Source organism: Lineus longissimus, chromosome 3 (assembly GCF_910592395.1).
Source record: "Lineus longissimus chromosome 3, tnLinLong1.2, whole genome shotgun sequence".
Lineage (NCBI taxonomy): Eukaryota > Metazoa > Nemertea > Pilidiophora > Heteronemertea > Lineidae > Lineus > Lineus longissimus.
This window is the reverse complement of record NC_088310.1, coordinates 27,226,425-27,246,111: the sequence shown is the minus strand read 5'-3', so window position 1 is coordinate 27,246,111 and position 19,687 is coordinate 27,226,425. Positions and strand designations below refer to the sequence as shown.

General features: G+C 39.5%; 2 protein-coding genes across 4 annotated transcripts; both read right to left on the bottom strand.

Moving 5' to 3' along the window:
• Positions 1-196: 196 nt before the first annotated feature.
• LOC135484498 (MAPK/MAK/MRK overlapping kinase-like) lies at positions 197-13,700 on the bottom strand. 3 transcript variants are annotated; one of them, XM_064766027.1, is made up of 13 exons: positions 13,101-13,700; positions 11,095-11,209; positions 10,247-10,336; positions 9,288-9,358; positions 7,573-7,651; positions 6,993-7,041; positions 6,672-6,757; positions 6,403-6,495; positions 5,197-5,298; positions 4,726-4,902; positions 3,869-4,085; positions 2,693-2,866; positions 197-2,278 (listed from the first exon to the last, which is right to left on the bottom strand). In XM_064766027.1, the coding sequence occupies exons 1-13, from the start codon at positions 13,243-13,245 to the stop codon at positions 2,195-2,197; spliced, it is 1,482 nt and encodes a 493-aa protein (XP_064622097.1). In that variant the 5' UTR covers positions 13,246-13,700; the 3' UTR covers positions 197-2,194. The 3 variants fall into 3 exon arrangements, with proteins under 3 accessions (XP_064622097.1, XP_064622096.1, XP_064622098.1); XM_064766026.1 differs by having other exon boundaries at positions 3,851-4,085; positions 13,101-13,699; XM_064766028.1 differs by lacking the exon at positions 13,101-13,700 and adding an exon at positions 12,026-12,164 and having other exon boundaries at positions 3,851-4,085.
• A 1,043-nt stretch (positions 13,701-14,743) lies between these two features.
• LOC135484495 (suppressor of cytokine signaling 5-like) lies at positions 14,744-19,604 on the bottom strand. The gene has a single exon (XM_064766024.1). It carries the CDS (start codon positions 18,924-18,926, stop codon positions 17,280-17,282), a length of 1,647 nt encoding a protein of 548 aa, XP_064622094.1. The 5' UTR covers positions 18,927-19,604; the 3' UTR covers positions 14,744-17,279.
• Between the last annotated feature and the right edge of the window lie 83 nt (positions 19,605-19,687).

Sequence of the window (19,687 nt, the reverse complement as noted above, 5' to 3'; positions counted from 1 at the left end):
GTTGATACCCGAGGTTCACTGTACCCCATCTTAACAAACAAGGCTCCGAGACCCGTCACTTCAATGACCATTTGCCGCCGGCTCCATAAGCACATTGTCCCTCCAACAATCTTACTGGGTTGAGATGTTGCTCAGAAGTTTTTGACGTGACAAAGAATCAAGGCAACTAATTTGTTTGTAAAAATACAACCTCACATTGTAGGTCTTTTATTATTTGTTCTATTCATACATTGTGCGAATACTGTACAGACACTTAACCAAATGTTACATTCAAATTTAATGCAATATACAACAAAACTAATCACTGTGATGACAATATAACTGTATCTTTGACAACTCTGAAGTCTGGGCCTCACAATGAGAAACTTGACTGACGGTAGGTAGCAGTAGAAGGTAGTGGTCCAAAAAACAACAGATTTCCACCCCATGTTAATTTCATCCACAACAGGTTCTCGACTGGACTGCTAGCTATTACTGCCACCTTTCAGCCATTAAGTCCCTCATGAACATGATATGTGAGGCCTAGCCATGCAGGTTCGTGGGTTAAATCTAAGCTTGAAGTTAGAGTTAAAAGAAAGACAACTAGTTTAACATTGGACTTCGACACATTCAATCTGCCAGTATCTTTTAAGAGCACTCACTAGTAAGTGTCTTGTAGAAGATACATGTACCGGTAACCAGTTTCACAAAGGAATGTTTATCCCTAAGAGGAACAGGGATAAGTATCATTCAGAAACATTCAATATGAAACACCAATCATAACTTTAATCATCGCAGCATATATCACAGATAAGACCAGATCGATTGACCAATGCTAACCATTTGAGTACAATTGATCAATAAACAATAATCATGCACATCAGAAGGGCTCAACATAATGTTTTGCTTCAAATGAATCATTCATACTCTTATGTACAATATTACAGTGCGGGAAAACCCCATTTTTATCCCCATAAACAGAATGTGCATGAATTGGAAGTGAAAACAGACAGTTGCCATGGTTTTCTCCAAGCATCAAAGATGACTTTATACAAATGGGTCGCTTATATGACTCGTAACAAAACATTAGAAAAATATTTCCCTGAAGTGGTCCCAGTCCTAAATTACTGTTACAAGGGCAACTTAAGTCGCAGAAATGTTCAGATTTCATAGAATTAGCAATGAAAGTCAGCAGTTATGTTTGGAGTAAACATGTGCAAACTATGGACATCACAGAGTGCATATCACAGTGCCATCTTGTGGCTAAATACAATAGAGAAATGGTTAATTTTCGAACAGGGGCCATTGCCCATTGGAACCAAAGATCCAATGCTGCAAGCCTCAGCCGTCCCTTGCAAATGCTCTTTCTGAGCAGGAGGACGGATACTTTTTACCCTCAGGTGACATTCTTTCAACTAAATGAAATACAACCACCAATCTTGGATACAATTCTACCTAACTCAATCCCTTTTATCGACTCATAAAATCTTAAGACTAAGTTTGACTTTTCTGCAATTAGGCCAAGAAATCTCCCAAGCCTATTCAAAAGATATGTTTTTACAGCGGTATAGGATCTACTTTATAAACTACTATTCATGAGTTTAGAATTACCATAAGATCACTGGCCAGCTGAACAGCCAAAGCTCCAACCTTCTCAGTTATGTTTTGAATCATCAGGTGGTAACTTCTGAACGTTAGCCAGACAATTTTAGTTTGTTTTGCACCTTGACAAAAAGTTTACCCTCATTATTCAGGCTATTCAGGCCACACCCCTTGAGAATAGAGACATCCCAATATCAAGCCAATGTCAATGCCTGCATCGTAACACTGTTTTGATTTGTCGAAAGCATCTGAAGACCGAAATACGAACTATTCTTCAAATAATCTCCTCAAAGCTAGGAGTTTTGAACCTGCCAGAGAATGGCCGTCTGCAACATTGACCAATCAGGTTGGCTATGGTAAAATGTCGAAAGGCTTTTTCGCCAAAAAACAAATGCTTGAACCATTTGTTCACATTCAATCCCGTCTTTATAAAGTGGAGGCTCGAATTAGTGGTAACACTTAAGAGTGCTGAAGCACCATAGTAGTCTTTAAGTCCTCCATTTTCTTGCATTCCTTCAATACATTTAAGAGGCCTGTTCCTTTAGATCCTAGCCCGAGACTGCAGAGCAGGATTGACCGAAGTGGAATTGCAGACATCGTCAACACAGGTCTCTCAGAACTGTCCTCCTCGTCGATCAATGGAAGGCAGCTGGTAATGACCGTACATGTTCTTGTTCGTCTGTGGTTGAGTGTTGGCCTGCAATGACGCGGAAGCACTCATAATCAAATTCCAGTATCATCAGGTGAACTAAGCATATATGTAATCTCGAGTAGAAACAAGAAACCTGATTCAGTTACTGAGCATCTGTAGCAACAAAAGAGCTTAACTTCTATATTATGGGGGACGCAAGTACAAATCATGAGAGATCAGTTTTCACCCTTCGCAAATCATTCAGGTCCTCATTTATGGGCAAAGTGATTAAACCGTAGTTTCCAGGAAGACTGAGGACTGAAGCCCAAGGGTGACTTTGCACTCATCCAAAGAGTCCAGAACAGAACAGTGGAACAGATTAGCTTTTCCAAACATTTACAAAAGAAATCTCGAAGGACAAGCTTCCTAAGTAATCATATCACGGAATTAGGTAACATGACAGAATGTATAGCGTCTTACCTTTGGTTTTGACTTAAATGCACCTATGCTTGGGAACATACTACTGCCATTAATCTTCGGGAAAGATGTGGTGCTAGGGTAGATGGATGATGAAAACTGTGAGCTTGTTCCATTCACTTTAGGCAAGTATGAGCCATGCTGGTAGCCGTTATCAGTTACTCTCTTTTGCCGCCTCTGAAATGATCAGAATGATCACATGATGAAACTAATACCAACAGATTGTTTATGTATGAAGAAAACCTAAAGGGTTACAAAGTACAAAGTTCCTCCTCTCAATCATGACAAGATAATTGATTACATAACCTCATCAAATATATAATTATGTTTTCTATCACAAAGCCAGGACAGGGCAGATTCATGTGAATGATTAATATGGCAATTGTGCAAGCCAGCCTGAGGTAGATGACATTGTGCTGTCCACTGTTGAGCAGAATCAATCATTAAAAGAAATCATGGTATGTTCATAAAACAAGTTTTCTGCTGTATATGCACCTATCATTCCATATTGTCCAGTTATTATCTTCAGGGGAGAACAAAAGGACTTTGTCACAAACATTTGTCCCTATTAGCCTACTATTACTGAGTACTATAAAGGATATTGCATCTCCTAAAGAGATTAGAGTAAAGCGATTGAAGATTAGGGGTTGGGGTGATGATATGATGCATGAGGAATAGACAGGAAAACAATTCAGATCAACAGTGCGATAGGGAATGGTTAGAAGGTTTAAAGTGTGGTTCCCTAATCCGCCTTTGAGAATATGGAATCAACACCATGGTCAACAGCAGTGTAAGCAGGTTAAAGTAGCAAAAGAAAAGAGATTACAGATAATGAAAGAAATGGTGTGTTGTTAATCAAGTCTGCCACAATGTTCTTCGGGGATTCTGACACCAACTGTGTCTGACACAGAACTTTAGAATTCACTACAATGGCATGATTAAAAACGTGTAAGTTGTTTTTTGGTTAAAATCCTGCCAAAGATGGCAACCAAAGCAAGCACAATGCCACAAATAGTGCTGAACACAACACACCATTCACTTATCACTGTCTGCCATACCTACAAGTCTAAGCGCCAATGAGCTAGCCTCTGCCAAGAATGCTTTTAGTAAGATGCTCTCTAAAAGCCACTAGCCAAAAGTGTTGTTAAAGATCTCTCATACCTGATAAAAGTCCCTTACCCTCCTTCTCCGTTCATAACCTAATGTAGGTTTCGTAAGCAGTGGACCAACAACGCTTTCTTGAGCTGCCTTGGTGTCCTTATCTTTCGTCTCATCCTGTGAGTTTGGCTCAGATTTGGCATTCTCTGTAACTTGTAGCGTACTGTCGACTTTCTCTATCACGTCATCTGGTCGTTGCTGGGCCTTCTGTTGAGCTGCCTGTCTCTTTTCTGCATCCCTGGAAAACACCATCCTGATACTTGAGAATCGAAAGATATGTGATATGACACGATAAGGATTCTTTGAAAAGATGACTCCTGCTCTTCCCACTCTAATGAAGCAAGGACAAGTGACTCAGACCTGACATCAAAACTCTGGCGGAACAGGTGCAAATCACAGTCGATTGTTGAATGAAGAGTTCAACGCCTTTAGAAGAAGACTTCAAAGCAAAGAATATTGAAAATCTCCACCAAATCTTACCTCACAACTTTGAGGTTATGTACAGTAATTCCCTGACCGACCAGTACAACAGAGGCCATGTCCTTGTCGATATACATGTATGTCATTGACCAGTCTCGCTCCCCCTTTCAGCGCAACTGAATGCTTAACAAGATGGACTGGCAACTGCCTCATAAATATATAGGGCCACCATGTAACTGTCATGCCAGCGTTTATAACCTCATCAATAAGTATTGACTGATTAAGGACCGGGATCAAACTGGCCATGAACAAGTAGACATTGACCAATCCTTCAGAAAAGACTAAAGACTTCCTTGGTTACTATCACAATATTGAGGACTATGAGTTTTGACAATACAACAAGTTTTCCACAGAATACTGTAACCAAACAAAGATTTGTAATAAAAACTTTCATGTACCTTAGTTCCTTGAAGTAAGGGTGTCGGACAGATTGTTTCGATGTGAGTCTCTCATCTGGATCATATGTACAGAGTTTGTAGATAAGATCAATGGCCTCCTTTGATGCATGAGGCAGCAGGCGCTCGATCCCTGAACCTTTCTTTGGCGGGAAGTTGAAGTTCATCCCTCGCGTTTTGCTGAAAGTAACCAATCAAATGGAAGATATCAGCCTGCCTGTGGGCTTGAGCATTTGCACTCAGCCTGAGTTTCTTATAATCAAGTAGACCCTTCAAACTAAGATGAAGCACCAAAAGGTGCAAAAACTCCTCAACAGAATGTGACATCAATTTTGAGAAAACATCTTTAACCTGTTGTGATGATTCTGATTTTCCTTTTTTTCTTCTTGAAAATCATGTTGATAAAACTTGACTCTGAATTCACAAGTCATTTTCAAGCATCAAAGAACTCAAAAGACAATTTTATTGGCTTACTTTCTCAATTTGTTCAACACAGCTGGGTCGGGCGTTCCAATGATATCATGGATTTTGGCAATCTGGTCAACTTCGTTAGACCCGGGAAATAAGGGGTGTAAACTGAAATAAAGATGATACATTTCGTCAACAACATCTGATCACATTGCCTACTTACATTTTGTTATCTGTTCTTCATCTGTCATCACATGTGTAATATGAAATTCATAAATTGCCATGATGTTGCTATGGTGACTATGATTAGTTAATCATATTAAACAATGCAAACAACACCACCTGGGTCAGATACACTGCTGTGACACTACTAAAGCTTTGCTTGATTAAGATAAGATAATTGGACAAGCTTGGTAATGCATATCATGCCTTCTGAGGGGATACATTTGAAGTGTTCTGTGAATGAGTCATGTTGCTATATACATAATATCAAAAATTTATACGAAATTTATATAGAGGTCAATACTTTACGACGGTAAAATATTTTTATGCGTTCGGTTTATTCCTCTACAACCTAGCAGATATTCTCTTCAGAAGAAAGGTGTCCCAACTGAGGACAAATCGAATGGAAATGACCACTTTGGGGACCAAAATCAGTGTTCCCTGATGAAGAGAGTATTCTCCTAATGTGTCTGCTAAGCAAGGTTCAAATATTTGTATAACTGTAAGCTAACTGATCCATTGGGTTAACACAGGATTTGAAGATTTCCTTAAATATGCACAGCTATACAAATAATGCAGAGCCTAGTACACATGGCCCTAGGAGAGGACACACTGGAAACAGAATTATAGAATAGAAGTTTAAAGGTTTACTTATTCATTTAGAACATAATATGGTTTAGTTCACTACCCCTTTTTAGTTGTACGGATGAACATCAGTGATGGGAGCACAATGACATTAGATCTGTGCATAAAATCTGAACGTCATGGATTCAATATCTGACCTACAGATCACTTGTGACCATGGGCAAATCAGTTTACTTCAATGACCATCGAATGAGACGAACATGTAAAACTGAGATTCCTTGAACCTGTGCCTTTGCCAGGTCAACCAAAACACCCTATCCAAATGACACCAAGTAAACCTTGTAATGGGCTGCTCCCTCAAACCATACGACAAAGCCTCCAGGCCAAAAATCAAACAGCAGTCATGCAAGAACAGAATGCCTGCAACATAACGAGATGAATGTGTAAATCGAATGTTGTTCTTACCTTAGCACTTCAAAGAACACACATCCAACACTCCAGTTATCCATCTTATATGTATAATAACCGTCAGTGAGAAGACATTCTGGTGCTCGGTACCTTAAACATCAAAGAATAGAACATATGAATCAACTACTTTCCCTCACTGCAAACCTTTTCATTGACCTTACATATTGGAGATTCGGTAAGGGATATTGGTCATGTTCATGTCCTTTCCATTTCAAGACTTGATATATCCGACTGTGCTGATTCCAACAAAACCAAGTTGAACTTACCATCGCGTTGATATGTATTCTGTATAGGGTTGCTTGGAATAGACACTTCGACAGGAACCAAAATCAGCTAACTTGAGTATGTCATCCTGCAACGGAGCATTCATGTGAGTTACTATGTGTATGAATAACGACAGGATCAAATGGCGTATTGCTTGAGGGCTATCAGCAACCACTTCCTTGGACCCAGTGATTCTACCCAGCTGGTGGAAATGTAGCAGGGTATCTATTTCATGTTGCCGTTTGTTGATTCTAAATGTCAGTTTTTTCAATTTCAGTAGAACAACACCAACTAATTGCAGTGTCATTCTTTTTTCAACTCACTTTTACTAATATATTTTCTGGTTTCACATCCCGATGAAATATACCATTCCTGAAATTCAAAAGAAAAGAATCTTGAGTATTTTGTTATAACACAGGTTAAACACCCTGAATGTATGTAATACAAACTGGAGATTAACCACCCGTTAGCGGTACATGCTGGTTCATACATGTATAGATAAACAAACCAAGATCATAAAAACACAATCAGTATTTCAATTGTGAAAGTTGAATTGAGGGAAAGCTAAATATTTTCATATGGGACCCCCTAATATGTACCATGGAAGTTATTGCCTGTCCCAATGGATTGTGACATAGGCCTACCAATTCAAACCAAAGGCATAAATATCCTATTAAAATGGTAATATAACATTGACCAATTTTGTTTGCTCTTCACACCAATATCTGTCGTCAGACCAAAGTCAACACAGAGTGTTATTGCAATACGTGTAGTAGTGAAATCATCAATTTCAAAACAACTTTAAGGAAAGGATTGTGAGGATTTTATCAATGTTAGCAGAAATGATTGCCTTTTTAAAATAAGAGTCAATCAATATTGTGCATTGATATGATCGATCCTTACCTATGCATGTGTTCTATTGATTTACATAGCTGATACATAAAATTTTTGACTTTTGGCTCAGGCAGGTAATGTCGTCTCCCTGAAAATGACAGAAAGATATAACAACGCATTGCATAAGGTTTTGCCTCCTGCAGTATGAATAAAAGGTGCTGAGGATACAATTATCATATTATTTATTTCACTACCTTATGCAGGCTTGCTGTATCGTGCAAGACCGCCACGCAAATTGGTTAATGAACAGCCTAAATTGTGCTCGAAGCCTGATCCATTTATCTAAGATTTACGAGTATTATACATTTTGATGAACTGTGTGCTTTTAATCGCTCACTTGCTGTGCATCTTAGATCGCCTATTGTGTTCCTCTTTTCACAGTCTTATTTGATTTTGATTTGGGTCATATTTTTATGTGTTAAGAGTATGGTAAGCGATGAATGTGAGAAACTATATTTTAATAACGAAATGAAGGATTAAAACACCTTTAAGTTCAGGTGTTGCTTTGTAATCGAGAATCAAGGTAATCTCACATATATTGTATTTCAATGAGTTCTACTCAGGGGAATTTTTTTAGTCACACAATGCACAAATTTTACAGTAAATCGTGTGCAAAATGTTTTTTTAAGGCTAAACTAATATCAGGTATGCTGTGACGGATTCAACAAAAACAATATTACCAGGTTCACATCAGAACATTCTGATATCATTATGCGATAAAATGAAGTTGATACGTCATTGACTAAATGTACTTCACATGACTTCCTATGAAAACTTTGTATGTGTACGTCACCAATCTCGAGTATGCCTTCCTCCTCACTTACTGAAAGTTCAATGACGTTCTCCCCATGACTCACAGACATGAGACATATCTCAAGACAAATTCACAACCATAATCTTACTTAGGCCAAGTGCATTGAACTTTTTCAGATTAGTTGACATCACAAGTTGGGAGTTATTTTTCAGTTATTCGGGCTTAAGCCCATACTAAAATTAGGCTGAAGGGCCAGACAGGAAAGCACTGGTCTATTAGTCATGTAACAGCCTAGCATGACAGGCTTAAGAGTTCTATTCCTAGAGTTTAAATCTATATAGTGAATATAGACAGTACATATTTGTCACATAAGCAATTCACCTGTTTAAAATGTACTGTTAGGAATGTTGTAAGAATTTGCCAAATTATGATCAGTAAAACCCAGTAGGACATGAAGAGACGAAAGATCAATTTATGTGTGCAAGCCAAAAACAGGAATATATTTCATTACAAAGTATATGTTCCACCCAATCATGAATTTAACGTTGGTTTGATGGTACTACTTTCAACTCACTTGGTAATAACAACCTATGCTAACAGTATTGAAATTCTGTCCAGATAGCAAAACACGTTTTCATGACACAAAGGAAAAAATTAACTGAGTTTATTCCAAGTGTGTAAACTTGGAAGAAAAGATTCCACAATCACAACCAACTTCAGGCTTTAAAGGAATGAATAATGTATGCTCTCAATGTGTACCTCGATCACATCAAAAATGCTTTACATTTCTCTCACATCAATCTTAGTCAAACTATTGATTTCCAATTTCCCAAATAAAGAGAAGTAGGTCACTATTTTTTTGTGAACATACAAGTGTTTGAAGCTGAACTCAGCTAGCCGCAATTGATTGATGAAGGTTCTGTCAAACCAGTACACGATACACACACTAAACAGGCTTTCAGGTTCTTACCTCGTATTAATTCATAAATGTTCATATCCATCAGTTCACAAATAAGGACTAGCACACCAGACTTTTTGTCACTGAAAAGGAAGTGTGCATGTTGTATAATAAGTATGAAAATAAAGCCAGCGACCAAAAGATATAGCTGGGAGAGGGTATCATTCATATTGCAGAGAGGGAGATTTTTCATCTTTCACACTCCTTACTTAATATTATACTAGACTTACACTCTGAAGGAGACCACAGTTGCCAAAGGAACAGTTGACAGCCAAAGTGGTTTGACATTGACAACCATCATACACCGATATTGAAAATGATACAGAAATTCTTCTTTGACAAACAGTGCATATTTTTATTGGTTGCTAAGGCTGGGATCAGTCATGCCAGTTACCATCATAATGACATATTTTATGGTACTGTCTCATTTTAGCTAAACAATTTCGAAATGTAGCCATAATCTACTATGACACGGATATTTCCACACTAATGCACCCCCTTCAGGCTGTGGCTAATGCTAGCAGAACCCCTGCAGTTGTGAGGCTAAAGGGACATTCAATGGTTTGGGCTGTAAGTGTATAAAATTTGCCAATGGCATTATGGTCACAATCACCAGTACACATAAAACAACTTCTGGTCAAATGTTTGACATAAAAGCTATAAAATGATAGTCTTGCATGAAATCACAGGAGTGGTAATTCATGAATGAAGGCAGATTTAATGGTTGCTATTCTATAAAGGCCAATAATCAGACATCAGATGACCTGAACATTTATAGTGATGATATGTTGTGCATGGTTGCTCCACTCGCTCCCCTTTTAGGAATCACATCACAGATTTGTTCTCTCCTCAAACAGCAGGGATTTCATTGATTTCAAATTGTAGTTGTTGTTTTTTTAAAAAGAATAGGATGAAGGCTGACTCAGATATAGGGTACAGGTACTTGTATCCTACAGCTAGCAAAAACTCACAAAATGACTTCTTGTAGTTCCAGAATATTGGCATTGGGACTCAATCTTCTCATGGCCTGGATTTCTCGAAGATTGTTCACCTGCTCCAGACTGCAATCAAAAAAGACTTATTTTTCAATAATGACATCAACACATATTATCAACTTCTTTTGCATACAACCAAGTACTTATATTCTCATCATGAAATGAAGGACTGTGGTCTCTAAATCTAACAGCTGAACTGCTAATTTCAGTGCCAATAACACCAGCAGTGTCCTCAAGTAACTATGGTAAGGAGAGCCTGGAGTATCTTAGTGTGATGTCAAACAATGGCAACATTCAGAAGGGATGTTGCCTTGGCTTTCTGTATGACTTGCTGATTGGAACACAAAAGCTCCCAAGGAGAGCAAAGAGAAGACACAATCCTTATGCAAGTATCAATTCGTTTCTTGTACCCCCCCCTCCTCAAGGGTAGTTAAGCTATCACCACTAATCTTTGCCGATGCTTGAGTAGTATTTATTTTTCCTTTAGTGAAAATTTGGCGAAGCTGGAAAGAATAAGGATGCTAATGTGTCGATGTCTTGTCGAACATACAGCCTTACCCAGTAAAATTAGTCCGGTTACTTTATATGATGGTGATAACTGATATATTGTTGATGGTGATGTCTTGACGAAAGAAAAAGTAGCATTGGTGAAAAAAGGGTGATGCTTGAGCCTTAAGATGTCGTTATAGGGTGATAAGGTGTCGTACCCTTGAGGAGGGGGGGGGGGTACAAGACACGAATTGATACTTGCATTAAGTGGCCCATTCAACTTGGAACAGATCCTGTCATTTGGGATATAGTTTACAGCGGTAGAGAATACTGACCTGTCATAATGCTGTTTCATCTTCTTGCAGGCCCAGTACGTACCATCCTTGGTATTCTGGCATTTCAGCACCTCTGAAAATGTACCCTCTCCTTTTTTACCAAGGATACGGTACTCTGTAATAAAGAAATAAACACTGGTTACAAGTAAATATTTTTATATCTCCTGTTATCAATCGGACATGTTTGATGAACACAGCATAGATGTATGCCAAGTGTCCATCAAACACACAAGCATCAAGATAAGTATTAGCTTTTGGATTAAAAAGAAACTCTTAATGACTTTAATGATATCAGTACAGCTCTTCTGGATTAACCTGAGGTCAACCAATGTTAAGCTTTATTGATTTTATCATTCGTTGGGCTGGGTTTTTTGGCAACTTTTCAGATTTAGTTTTTACCCCAGAACAGCAGAATTATTTGCGGTTTATCAATTTACACCATCAACAGCCAACAGCTAGGGTCAGGGTGGGAACAAAGTTCCTGCCTGAAGATGCAATTTTCATGTCAACACAGGCATGCTTTACATTATCACACACAACACTGTCCAACAGGGTCTCACCAGGGAGTCCTCCCTCCACTGACATGACTGACCACGACGTCCACGTTAACTACGTTGCAAGTCCAAAAATTATATACTGCAGCCCAATTGACACTTTTTTGGTGTGCAGGAAGGCACTGGTATATTCATTTATTCACATCCAAAGAACAACGTCATAGGGTACCCTTCAAAGCCAAGCTTACAGTAATCAGGTGAAAGCAATACACATACACATTTTATTTTATTTTATTATTACATGTATGTCATTGTCCAGTGTTAGTGTACAAAATGTACACAGTGCATTTTACATATAAACTGTCACTTTATACACGTACACAGCGCAATAATGTCAACTGGCAAACTACACATAAAACTAAATAAAGACGACTCACTTTGTAGTAAAACATTCATGGTTATAGTTTATTGCATTTTTATCAATCCATTTCACGAGAATCGGATGTTATCCGGGCTTGAAATACATGACAAAATCCACCGACCACTGTTTACATTTTCACCGACACACATGGCAAAAGTGAACCGCGTTACTAATTGACCCAATTCTGAATATCAATGCGCAGCAGCGGTGATTTTGCAACTGCGACACGCTTACTTGACACCTTTATACGCCTGATTTAATCATGATATAATTTTGGGTCCATAAATGATGCTGATCATGATTACTTTCAGCTGCTGATAAATAACGTTGTGATTAATTTTGTCGCGCATGCCAATAGTTCATGTCTGTGTTATTTGGTCAATTTCCTGAAACTGTCAATAGCAACTGAGCACCCACCTGTTGAGAACTTATGTTATCAAAGGCGCCAAATTCAAAACTGCTTACTTTTGGTAAAAGCGCCGCGTGTTGTTCCGAATTGGAATTCAATGTTCTTATAATGGACAACATGCTTGGAACTGGTCAAGTAACTTTTCATTCATGATTTTGGCGATAACTGCTCATCTTTGTCCATCTGACCACACTTTGAGCTACTCAGCCTTGACTGGATGACGGACTATAGTCAATAAAGCAATAAATAACTGCTTTCTGATGTTTGGCAACTGGCTAGGCCACCTCAGACGGTGAAGTTAAACGTTAGCTTCATGCTCAGACAAACTCCTTATTCCTTTTCATTTCATACTTTATGGTGTATATTTGTCAAGGGACATACCATACTCAACATCTGTCCTCATGGCTGGTCATTAGGAAAATGTATAGGCTATAGATCCAACATATCACATGGGCCTTTTAAAGCTCACCCTACGCCCTAATAAGATGGGAGGACGCCCCTCCTGTAGTTGGCTAATTGTCGCGGAGAACCAGTTGACCGAAGACCAATTACCGAATAGGACAGAGCAAGGTGTAATACGTATACAGTGGAACCCCGCTATGACGACTAAGAATGAGCTGTACTTTCACTGGGAGAGTGGGGTGTCCTTGTTGGGACTAACTGGTGATCGTCTTCAACTTACCCTTCCGCCTGAGGATATTTTCTGCTTCGAAAACTCCCCTCGAGGCTCTGTACTGACTGAAGTTAACCTCGGGCACACCTGCTTTCACCATTCCGGCCTGTTTCTGGTTTGTCGAGAAGAAGGTCTGGAAATCTTTCACCGGCATTTGGGCAACTTCTCATCAAGCTTCAGCGACACATTTTAACAGGGTTTGACGAACCAGATAAGACGCATAAGGACTGGGGGAATTGGTAGGCCTATTTATCACAGCTACATCACTGAAGTGTAGATTGTCAAGATGATATGAACAGGTTCCACTTGTGCTCAAGTTTCGTCCGAAGACAAAGTCTTCAATGTAATCCTGCTTGGCGCGAAATGGTTCTTGTCAAGAATGGAGTCTGTCTGCAAAATTTAAAGATCCGTCTCCGTCTTGTCCAAAAGTTGTGCGATTGTGACTGTCCTGATCAGCTGTCCTTACAGATTTGTGTATACATAGTTATCCACGATGATGAAGCGAAGTCCTTACACACTATAATCGCAAATTTCTTTTGACCTATGTTCGTCCTGGAAACGATGTCCAATACGTCTTGTCCGTCTATAGCAGTTGTTCCATGTAGACAATGTCGCTCTTTCTAACTTGCACACCAAAGTCCACTAAGCCAAAGATTTCTTTATACCTTCAACTGATTTAGGTCGTAGGCAAGTTTGTCTGTGAAAGGCTTTACAATTCACTTTCTACGATAGGCTTTTACTTATCTAGTCTATAGGCTTTGTTATTGTAAGGCGTGTCACTCAAATACAAACGGTAATGTTTAAAGCTGAACTTTCACAAAAGTTCTGGTTCAGCTTTAAATGTGTATTGTAACACTCGCAGACTCAGGCGGTGAAACGATGCAGGAAATCTGGAGAAGTCGGACACAATATAAACCTTGTTTAATCCATTCGTTGGCCATTTACATCTGTTGCCATTATGAGGATAACAGAAGGGAATGAGTTCCGTGCATGGTTAATGTTTTCGTTGCTGCACACTGCCTTCGGATGTTTGTTCAACCGATCGAATTTTCTGGGACATCGGCCATTAAAGTCAGGACGGCTCCTACCCGATTTTACTGCATGCAACATTCCCAGATTCAATGTACCACGCTGTGTTGCGATGAATACACTCCCGTCGCAATGGTTCGACCTCTTCTCTCCGAAGACTTTGTATAGGAGGACTGTCTCAGGATTCTACGCGGTAGGGCCTACTGCAGAGCCGCCCATACTTTCAAGAAGGGGTTGAAGACAAACAGTAAGGACTCTACTATCAGGACGGCTCCTACTCTATTTTACAGCAATCAAAAAACCACCGCCCATTTCCTTCGATAATATTTGCAGCAAAGTCTTATGTGCACTGTCGGACGTAGCTCTCTAAGGTTGTTCTAGCATGAACGCAGCTGGCTGTGATATTTGGTGTCACAGCACAAAGGGGTCAAGACATTGGTTCGTCTCTCAATGGATTGTTACAGCACAAATGAAGCTGTTAGAAAGCTTACTGGAAAGAGATGGCTGCAACATCAGTGGCACTCAGATGATTGTGACAGAGGTGGCCCTGTACAAGGCTTGTAACGACACTTGGTTGTGACATTGAGCCCTATGAGGTTTGTCACAGCACAGCCATTGTGGTTGTGATGTTGACATAGTTGTTAGGCTTGTTATGACACAATTGCGGTAGTTGTGATGTTGGTGTCCCTGTAATGTTTGCACAACTTACAGGTGGCTGTGACATTGAGTCTCTGAAAGACTCCCGAGTTCGCTGTGACACTTCATCTCCATCTCCGAAGTGTCTTACAGTCAGAAGGTGCTTGTGATAATGGCAAGAGTGATATTTTCTTCCTAGTCATCAAGATACAAAAAAACTATCTTCTCACTTTCAATCAATGGGGATAGATCATTCAGGTGCCCGACCGCTTGATCATGAGGGAAACAGATTTCCCGTAACAATAGACCCACCCAATCTTTTGATACCGATGAAATTGAGGGTTACCCCTCTGAAATTTGATTGAGAGAAGTTGCAGACGAGTCTATTGTTGCCCATAGTCAATGTGTTCCTTTGATTGGGCATGATGATAATGGTCGAAACAAACTTATCAACGCAATATAAATTTCATTCAATTTATGTTTCATCTATCAGTAATCATGACAACAGGTCGGAGGACATCAACCAGCCCTGATCTCTGCACAGAAATACCATATCAATCAAGTGTAATCTTTGTTGAAATATAAATATTCAATAATATATACACGTAAAATTCAGAAAATATGAAATAATTGGTGTAACACACAGAAACCTATTCCGTAATAATGGTTAGAGTAGACGAAAGACAACAAGGACTTAGTTTGGTTCTGATGGCCTACCCAGGATAGAATAAAATGCACATGTTTTGTAAAGCACATTTTTAAGTTTTTACTGTCAGCATGATGAAATAAAGACTGATGGTCAAAATACATGTACAACTTTTAAATTTGGCTTAACATTTATTATTTGTTGCCATGAAAGCTGCCCAGGGCCAATAATGCACTCCATCGGACCAGAACCACCTGTGGGACACAACAAGCAAACAAGTACATTTCAACAAAGATCCAACTTTATCAAATAGGTCACATGTGATGCAACAGAGAAAACCCTACATCATGTCCACAAAAATTTTAATTTTAAATTGTCTATTGTAATTTTATTATTTAGCGAGTCACATCCGTTATTTCTACAGAAAAGAATCAGTTTTCAAACCGAATTTTTTTTCCTAAAAAGAGTTGGATCAAAAGTTCTTGAAATCAATCATAATTGCTCCACTGCCTGGCACATTTGATTGATATGAAGAGTGTCAGAGAGAGAGAGAGAGAGAGAGAGCACCACAAAATAGGCATACATGCTCTCATTTCATACATGTTGAATGGAAGGAAATCTACTAAGAAAAGGTATATACAATTTCAAAAAACAAATTCAAACAACAAATCACATAATATTTCAAATGTTTAAAAGCTAACAGAACCAACTAAACCCGATAGCATTTATGGGTGCAAACTTTTCCACTTACAATCAAGTATCACAGTATCCTTCTAGCATCCATTTTTGTCGTATGATATCAACATGAGGCAAATCTATAGGAACTATCTGACACGCAAGCAATTAAAGAAAATAGCTTTGTTCATATTCTGTTCCCCCAAGTGACAAGCCATCAAGTACGGTCAGCACAAAATCAGGACTAACCAAGTCGTGTAGTTGTGCTTACTCTTGACTGCCCCTCGTAGTCAACAGATATTACTCAAATAATAGAGGCCATTCAGATCCATTTTGGACGTCAAAACCAATACCAATACATATAGATACATCTGAGGTCTTGTTTACAGTCCTATGACTGGCACAAAAAGAATTTGAAAGTGGCTTTCTCTAACCTCACAATACAGACAACGAAAAACATTTCATGGATGCAGAGTTACATGTACAGTAGATTTGCTGTTGTTTTTAAAATGAAAGGTAGAACAGGTAAACAGGAACTTTAAGTTACAATGAAAACCGCCCTGCTTGTATAGAAATTGCTCCATGCACAGCCCACTCACAAAAATTCTGGCCGTCAAAAAATATTTTTTTGGAGTTTTGGTAAAAACACTCAAACGTCAAATTTCACCAGAATCCACTCTCCGTACACTATAAGCAAAACGTGTTGAATCAAAAAAATCTACATTTTTAAATTCATAAAAAAAGTAAAAAATTGCAACTTAAGTTAACCAGGCCAAACCTTCATGTATGTCAGTTTACTAATCTTTGGGACTGCAACACACACTAAACCACATAAACTATGAGTACACCCTACATGTATCTTTGAAGAGAAGTCAGGAAATCAAAGGCGTCAAGTAGATTTTTCTAGACGGAACAAAGCATCTAAAAGACACAACACCTTTTTGTAAAGTGTGCATTATCATTTATGTCGTACACAGTGTCATCTTCTCGATATCACACGAGGAAGTGATCAATCAATCAGGAACCAAATCCCGACCAACCACAGGTGTCCATTGGACATTTCAAACATTCACCATATCTTCGACCATAATCATGCATGACATAACAGCACATGTAAAACCATAGCATCTGACACTAAATAATTGGCAGTGGCACATGATACAGTTCAGCACAATCTGTACAGCTTCATGTCAGGTTTGACTTCAGTGAACCTCAAACCGCCTGACCCGTACTTTCTGCTTGTAGTGATAGTACTGCAGGTATTCCTTCAAAGCTTTTGGCAGGGGTAAAATGTTGATCCCATCGTAAGATGTTCTGCTTCCAATCACAGACCGACACATGTGCTGAAGCGAAAATGGGAAATTCCGGTTCAAAGGCAGTGTTAACATTGGCTCGAAAAACATACAGCAACTTGGGTCCTTGTAGTGTTCGATCAAACCACAAACTGTGTCCGATGAAAAGACGCCAGGGTCATGCGAATCAAAGCTGAAGTGATGGTTCCATTGTTCAATGCGCGCATGCAAGGACCGTCCATATCGCCGAAAACTGACTGAGAACAAGAACTCCTCCTGTGCACTATCCCGCAAGAGAAAAGTTCCTTCTGGTTTTGTTTCTAACAGTTTCTCTGCTTCATATCGATCCATGATACCCCAGTAGAAGCTGCAGTTTGTGATTTCACGAAGATCCGGTACCAGACAGTGAATGTAATCCACTTGAGTGTGAATCGTATGAGGAACGTATGTCCCCTGTGGGGTCAGGCTCCCGTACTCGCTGAAGTGGGACTCACTACTGTAACTTGCTCCTGTTTCAGCTGCAGGTGTGACTGTTGGATATGTTGTAGTGACGACACAATGACTTTCCATGGCGCCGCTTAAATCTGAAACAACTTGCGCCTCATGAGTTGTTGTTGACACAGCAGTTAGATCTCTTGAGGACACTGCCGCCGCCAATCCACTATGGTACGGAAAATTTGGAGGGACTTCAATGCCCTCGGCCATATCACGGGCTCTTTGAGCAATCATGATTTCATCAGGGTCGTCCACTGGATAGTCATCCGGATGGAACTTTGACATATCAAGAGCAGGGAACTTCTTAGCTGATATTTGCCGAGCCTTGAGAAGTCTGGCTTTCTCAATGTCAGTGTCTGAATCGGATTCATCTGATGACCCACAAGCATCAGCAGAGTGGTCTCCGATATCCGACTTAAATGCATATTCATCCCGTTTCCTATACCCCATGCAGACACAACTTGGAGTATCAAGCGCTTGTCCTTCTGGTTGTGACTTAGATGTCGCTTTTCTACTCCTCGTCGGTTGCAAAAGTTTCTTTTTGAACCGAAAAGACCACCAGTATTTACGTGACTTTTTATTGTCCCCATTCACCTCAGTCACAACTTTCTCTGTAGTTTTTTTTCGACGAAAAGTTAATGTCCGATAAATCCTGCTACCACGCTTTGAGTTTTCATCTGAAGGTTCTCCCCCCTGAGAAGAACTAGGACAGGCAGCCAATGAGTCATCTTTACTGATCAAGGCTTGTGATATCATGCCATCGTCTTGTTGTATTGCTGGATTGTGACTGGGGCAAGTTGGACTATTTGACCTCGGACTAGATGACTGTGGACTCACAGACTTGGGACTTAGGTTTCTTAGCGGACTAGTCGACCTTGGACTAATTGATATGGAACTTAGCGACATTGAACCAGATGACATTGCACTGGACCGTGAAGTCTTTCTTGAATCATCGTTTTCAGTTGCTGCTGAGATACTTTCAACAGATTCCACTTTTGAAACTGGGTGTTCATTTCCGTTATTTGTCTCGGAGACAGAAACTTCCTTCGTTGGTTCTCCCATGGCGGTTGTTGGTGACAAATTGATGTCTTGAAATGAAGTCTCCTCAATCACTCAATTTACGACCAAATGATAAATCGGGTTCCCAGTGTCAGTAGTGACGACAGACACACATAATCAACACTCAATGCTTAGTTCTGAAAGAAAGAGTAGAAGCTTTCCAGTCCGAACCGACGTCATTCACCGACTCTCACTGACACTGTCTGACAGTAGACTGAGTAGTCTCTCTTACTCTTTGAGTTTGACTGTGACTGTTCCGAGTGTTCTCTCCTCTCCTCTCCCGGCCTGATTCTCCTTTCTTGCTTCACAGAATTCATCCAGTATAGAAGCCACACCTAAACCTTGATCACACCCGTCGAATCGTTCTAAATGCAGCACATAAGTCATCAGCATCAATGAATGAGCAACCGCCCACTCATCAGTTTTTATGCATCTCGGTCACCGAGTATGCTGTATGTAGTGTACATACATGTACATGGAATACACAACGATACGGGAGAAAATGGCTTCAGTTCGGTAGTGTTTTTGAACGCTTCCACGACACAATCAACACATTTTACGGAACAATCAATTAGAAATGTTAGTTTTCTTAATGTCGTCGTATTTAATCAAGGAATATATTCAACAGTTTGTCATTTAAGAGCAAAATTCCGCAGCTTGTCAAACATGAATCTCATTAACCGAAACCGGAAGTGTATCAACAAAGTTGACGTCATGGTCCGGACTGAAGATATTTTTTCTATTTTTCTCATTTTATAAAATCA